Raw genomic sequence first — 6,041 nt, 5'->3', positions numbered from 1 at the left:
CTCCTGGTCCATGGGGAGGGATGGGAATGAGGGATGGAGGGCAGGGAACAGTGGGAAGTGGGAGGTGGAATCAGCCAGGTTGGGAAAGACCTTCAGGAGCATCAAGTCCAATATTGCCCCACCATTAAAGCATGGCATGAAGAGGGAGGGGGGACAGCTTCCATTAGACCAGGTTGCTCCAAGCCCCATCCATCCTTCTCCATCCAAGCCATCTCAGTGTCCCAGCACCCTCACTTTCTTATCTCCAACCTAAACTTCCCTGTTCCAGTTGGGACCCATCACCCCAGCTCCAATCCATGCTGAAGCCTCCTCTCCACACCCAAATAATGAAGGAGAACCCAAACTTCCATGGTTCTGCTCCATCCCTGCATCCAGCTGGAACATCCCACTTTATGCCTGCATCCAGCTGGAGCATCCCACTTCCAGGCTTGGAATCTTCCCTTAGGACCTCACAAGCTTCAAGGCTGTGTCCATCCCAGCACCAAGCACCCGTCCCAGCTCCCAACACCCATCCCAGCACCCTTTGGACCTCTCCCAAACGCCAGCACTGTGGTCCCCAGTGCCAGGAGCAGGGACTGGGGCCAGGGCTCACCCTTGTCCATCTGGCTGGGTCCCCATTCACTCCATTAACTGGCACTGGGACCCCATTCACCCCTCATCCCATGAAGATCCCATTAGGACCCCATTAAGATCCCATTAAGTCTCCATTAGGATCCAATTAGGACCCCATTAATATCCCATTAGGATGACATTAGGACCCCTTTAGGACCCGATAAAGATCCAGTTAGGATCCATTAAGGCCCCATTAAGATCCCGTTAGGATCCCTTTAGGACACTATTAAGATCCCATTAAGATCCTGTCGTGGTTTAAACCCAGCCATGCAGCTCCTTCATTCACTCCCCCCCTTCCTCCCTCCCCCTACTCCCAGAGGGACGGAGAGGTGAATCGAAAAGAATGCAACTCCCCCCGGTTGAGGTAAGAACAGTCCAGTAACTGAGGTATAACACAAATCACTGCTGCTACAGCAATAGTAGCAATGATAAAGGAAATAACAAGGGAAGAAAGTACACCACCTCTCCACCCGCCGACCGATAACTCGCCACCCCAGCCCTACCAAACACAGACTGATACCCAGTCCAAAGCCGCAGTCCTCGCCCTTCCGGATAAGTCCCCGTTACATCCCGGGCATGACGTGCTGTGGTATGGAATACCTCTCTGGTCAGTTTGGGTCAGGTGTGCTGTCCCTGCTTCCTCCCAGCTTCCCTCCTCCCTGGCAGAGCGTGAGGCTCACAAAGGCCTTGGGCAGACCAAACATTAGAGCAGTAACTAAGGACATCGGTGCTATCAGCGCTGTTCCCAGGCTGAGAGTCAGAAACACAGCACTGCAGCAGCTACCAAGAAGGAGAAAAATGACTGCTACTGCTAAACCCAGGATGGATGATCCGTCTGTGGGATGCTCTGAACACCTGTGGGATGCTCTGCTTGTGGGATGATCTGAACTCCTATGGGATGCTCTGCTTGTGGGATGAGCTCAATCCCTGTGGGATGCTCTGGAGCCCTATGGGATGCTCTGAACCCCTATGGGATGCTCTGCTTGTGGGATGCTCTGAATCCCTATGGAATGCTGTGAATTCCTATGGGATGCTTGCTTGCGGGATGCTCTGGGGCTCCCTTGTGCCACCAGCTCCTTCCTAAGATCCCTACCTCAGGAACATCCACACTGCAGCACAGAGATGTGGGATCATGGAGTCAATCATGGAATCATGGGATGGGTTGGGTTGAAGGCACCTTAAAGCTCATCCAACTCCAACCCCTGCCATGGGCAAGGACTCTTTCCATGGAGCAGAATGCTCCAAGCCCCATTCAACCATGCCCACTTCCAGGAACACCGCACAAACCCCATTCCTTCTGCACCAATCCCTTTCTAAGCTCTTCTTCCCCCTCTGCCCCCCCCCATTCCCTGGATTTGGCACCATTTGCACATCCAACACCCCCCCCCCCCCCCCCCAACTGGCTTTAAACAACAACATGGGCCCCATTCCACCTCTTTCTGGCCCAAAGCAGAGGCTGGGAAGCTGCTTCTGGGGCAGCAGCCGTGTCCTTGGATCCGGGCCTGTGCGGAGGCTCCTGGTGCCGGATCCCGCTTCCAGGCTCTGGGGTTTAAGGACGATCCCTTCATCACTCCTTGCCCACCAAATCCCTGGATTTTGGGAGCTTTTGAGGAGCAAAAAGCAGCGGTTTGGGGATCAGTGTGGGATAAATCCTCACCAGGGACCTTGCTCCATGGAGATGCTGCTTCTGCCCCCTGCAGCCCTCATCCTTGTGGTCCCTTGGGCACCTTCCTGGTCCTTTTGGGGGCCTCCCATGTGCCTGTTTGAGCCTCTGGGTGCCCCCCCATCTGCTTCCACTGCCCTTTGGGGGTCTCCTCATCTGTCTTTGGGTGCCCTCATCTGCTTCGATTGCCCTTGAGGGTGCCCCCATCCTCCTTTGGGTACTCCCATCTGCTTCAATTGCCTTTTGGGGTGCCCCCACCCATCTTTGGGTGCCCCCCGTCTGCTTACATTGCCCTTTAGGGTGCCCCATCCATCTTTGGGTGGCCACCATCTGATTCCATTGCCCCCTGGGGTCCCCCCATCCATCTTTGGGTTCCCCCCATTTGCTTCCATTTTCTTCATCCCTCAGAGCTCCAGAGCATCCCGTAAGGATTCAAGTCATCCCAAGCCCATCAGACCCCCCCCATCTCCACATGGAACACCCCATGGAACCCCCCCATGCCCCCCTCCCCCCATAGAACCTTCCTCTCTATGACATCAGCCCCAGCACCAAGGGACCTGCATCCAGCACCCGTAACCCTAGGGCAGTTGTGCTTTGGGCACAGTGGTGGTAGCAGCTCCTTGGTGGCAGCATCTTGGTGTCACCCTCAGTGGTGGTGGCAGCTCCTGTGTGTCACCTCCTTGGTGTCACCCTCAGTGGTGGTGTCACCTCCTTGGTGTCACCCTCAGCGGTGATGGCAGCAATGGCTTTGCTCCGTGTCCTCATCGTGCTGTTATTGCCCTGGCTGGTGCACGGCTCCTGGGACAGCTGTGGGTGAGTGGCACCAGGCTCCAGGTACTCCACAGGGAGGTGCTGCTGCTCCCAACCATGGTCACACCAGTGGGGTGGTGGGACTGGGAGAACCCCGCTTCTTCGCCATCACCTCATGCGGTGGCACAGCCTAGCTATGGGGCACCCCATAGGGTCCCTTGTCCCTGCAGCACCCTAGGGGTGGGATGATGCTCATCTTTGGGACACCCCATAGGGTCCCTTGTCCCTGCATCACCCAATGGGGTGGGACGATGCTCGCTCTTCTTTCCTAACCATCAAGTGTTGGGCTTCTGCTTCCAGAGGGACCTGCGGTACCCGTCCCATGGCTGATTACCACGGGATGTCGCGCATTGTCGGAGGTATGGATGCGCACCAGGGCGCCTGGCCATGGATGGTCAGCATCCAGTTCCCCACGGCCACTGGCTTCTCGCACATCTGCGGGGGGTCCCTCATTACCCCCCAGTGGGTCCTCACGGCCGCGCACTGCTTCATCGGGCAAAAGTAAGGGGGAGAAGGGATTCCAGCCATAGGGAATAGGCAAGGAGCAGCTCCCATCCCGTCTCCTTCCCCATCCCGGATGCACTGGGAAGAGCGCTCAGGAGAAGGCTGCTTCCAGCTTGACATCCCTGGAGCCTAAGGCTTGCTGGGGCAGTGCTTTCCTTTGGGAAGCAGAAGCAATGTGGCTCCTTCCAACCCCTCTTCTCCATAGAATGGATTGGTATGGAATGGGAGGGGATGGAATGGAACGGGATGGAATGGATCATGGGATGGGTTGGGTGGCAAAGGAGCTTGTGATCATCCAGTTGCAAGCCCTTGCCATGGGCAGAGATGCCTCCCATAGAGCAGCTTGCTCCAAGCTGACCTTGAGCGCTGTCAGGGATGGAGCATCCAAACCTTCTCCATCCATCCCATCCCATCCCAGTGCCCCAGCACCCTCATAGGGAATCCCTTATCTCCAAGCTGCAATTCCCAGTCGGAACCCATCACCCCTTGCGCTATGGCTCCAATCCCTGCTCTTCCACTCCCTCCCAGCTTCACCACGGATTGGTACGTGATGGTCGGAATCACGGACCTGGTTTGGGCCAATTCGGAGACCCAGAAACGTTGGATCCGGAAGGTCGTGGTCCATGAGCATTACACCAAGGTCTCCGACGGCTTCGACATCGCCTTGGTGGAGCTGGACCAGCCGGTGCAGTGCGGGTACCACGTGCAGCTCGCCTGCGTGCCCGATTCGACGCTCAGGGTGTCCCAGCTCTCTGAGTGCTTCATCAGCGGATGGGGCGCGAGGGAAGCCAGAAGTGAGTGCCCGACGGCCCCGTTGGCCTTGGATTGTCATGGATTCATGGAATGGGATGAAAGGGAGGGTAAAGCTCATCCAGGTCTATTGGAGGTTGCTCTGGCTGGGGATGGAGCATCCCAACCTTCTCCACCCAACCAATCCCAGTCTCCCACCACTTCCTTCTCTCCAACCTGAGCATCCCTGGTTCTGTTGGAACCCATCACCCCTTGTCCCATCGCTGAAGGTCCCTCCATGTCCTCCTTATGTTGAGGATGCAGCATCAGCAAAGGGGATGCAGCCCAGGCCATGGGGGAGGTGTTTATGGCTCCCATGGAGCTTCTCAGCCCCAAATACCCCCCAATCCATCCCTTCTACCCCCATTCCTCACCCCCTTTGTGTCTCCACAGCGGGGGCATCGTCCCCATCTGCCCTGCAGGAGGCCAAGGTCCGCCTCATCGATGTCCAGCTCTGCAACAGCAGCCTGTGGTACCGAGGGGCCCTCAAGAGCCACAACCTCTGCGCTGGGTACCCCCAGGGTGGCATCGACAGCTGCCAGGTAGGGATGTGCCACTGGGTCTTTCTTCTCCTCTCCCATCTGCAGGGCCTTGCTCTGCATCCCCCTTTATCCCAGCTTCGAAAGCGCATCCAGCTCCTGCTCCATCATCCCTGCGCAGGGACCATAGAGGTTGGAGCTTTAAGAGCATTGAGATTCCACCACTAAACCATGTTGTGAGCAGGGATTCATGGAATGGGTTAGGTTGTGAAGGAGCTGAAAGCATCCACTTCTAAGCAAGGGTAAGGGATGCCTTCCATTAGACCAGGTTGCACCAAGCCCCGTCCATCCTTCTCCATCCAATCCACCCCGGTGTCCCACCACCCTCATAGTGAACAACTTCGCCTTACCTCCAACCCAAACTCCCCTGTTCCAGTTGGAACCCATCACTCCTAGTCTTACAGCTCCAGTCCATGCTGAAGGTCACTCTCCACACGCAAATGATGAATGAGAACACTTCCACCCCCACCCATGGGGTGACAACAGTGGTCCCCTCAGGCGTTGCCATGGCCACCCATCCCCATCCTCACCCCCTCTCTGATTCTCCTCCATAGGGTGACAGCGGCGGTCCCCTCATGTGCCGGGACACCCGTGCCAACTTCTTCTGGGTTGTGGGGCTGACGAGCTGGGGCCGCGGCTGTGCCAGGGCCAAGCAACCGGGGGTCTACACCTCGACGCGGCACTTCCATGACTGGATCCTCCTCCAGCTGGGGATGTTCCGCTCCGCGGGAGCCTTCGCAACGCCCCCGACATGGAGCCACCAGTCTGTCTCCCATAGTCCCATTCAGCAGACGATGCCGGCTCCGACGGCCTCCAGCATCAGTGGCATCTGCTCCTTCCCATACCGGCTGGTGATGGAATTCATCAGTCGGGTGCAGGAGCTGCTGCAGGCTCTAAGGGGGAAGAAGACTTGAGGAGCGGCATCGCTCGAAGCTGGCTTGAGCTTCACTAAAGTTGCCTTATTTTCCCAAAGAGAAGATGCTTTGCGTGCCCATCTCCTGGTCCATGGGGAGGGATGGGAATGAGGGATGGAGGGCAGGGAACAGTGGGAAGTGGGAGGTGGAATCAACCAGGTTGGGAAAGACCTTCAGGAGCATCAAGTCCAATATTGCCCCACCATTAAA

At 57.1% G+C, this 6,041-nt stretch overlaps 1 protein-coding gene across 1 annotated transcript; it reads left to right on the top strand.

Moving 5' to 3' along the window:
• The first annotated feature begins 3,008 nt into the window (after window positions 1–3,008).
• LOC133219546 (acrosin-like) lies at window positions 3,009–5,831 on the top strand. The gene is made up of 5 exons (XM_061366951.1): window positions 3,009–3,088; window positions 3,386–3,586; window positions 4,118–4,383; window positions 4,772–4,920; window positions 5,472–5,831. The coding sequence occupies exons 1-5, from the start codon at window positions 3,009–3,011 to the stop codon at window positions 5,829–5,831; spliced, it is 1,056 nt and encodes a 351-aa protein (XP_061222935.1).
• Window positions 5,832–6,041: the final 210 nt, after the last annotated feature.

This window comes from Neopsephotus bourkii, unplaced genomic scaffold, assembly GCF_033783945.1.
Source record: "Neopsephotus bourkii isolate Nb327-2 ecotype Australia unplaced genomic scaffold, CSIRO-AGI_Nbou_v1 NB_1368, whole genome shotgun sequence".
In the NCBI taxonomy this organism is placed as follows: domain Eukaryota; kingdom Metazoa; phylum Chordata; class Aves; order Psittaciformes; family Psittacidae; genus Neopsephotus; species Neopsephotus bourkii.
Note: the sequence above shows the minus strand (reverse complement) of the source record. Positions and strands in the feature narration are given on the sequence as shown.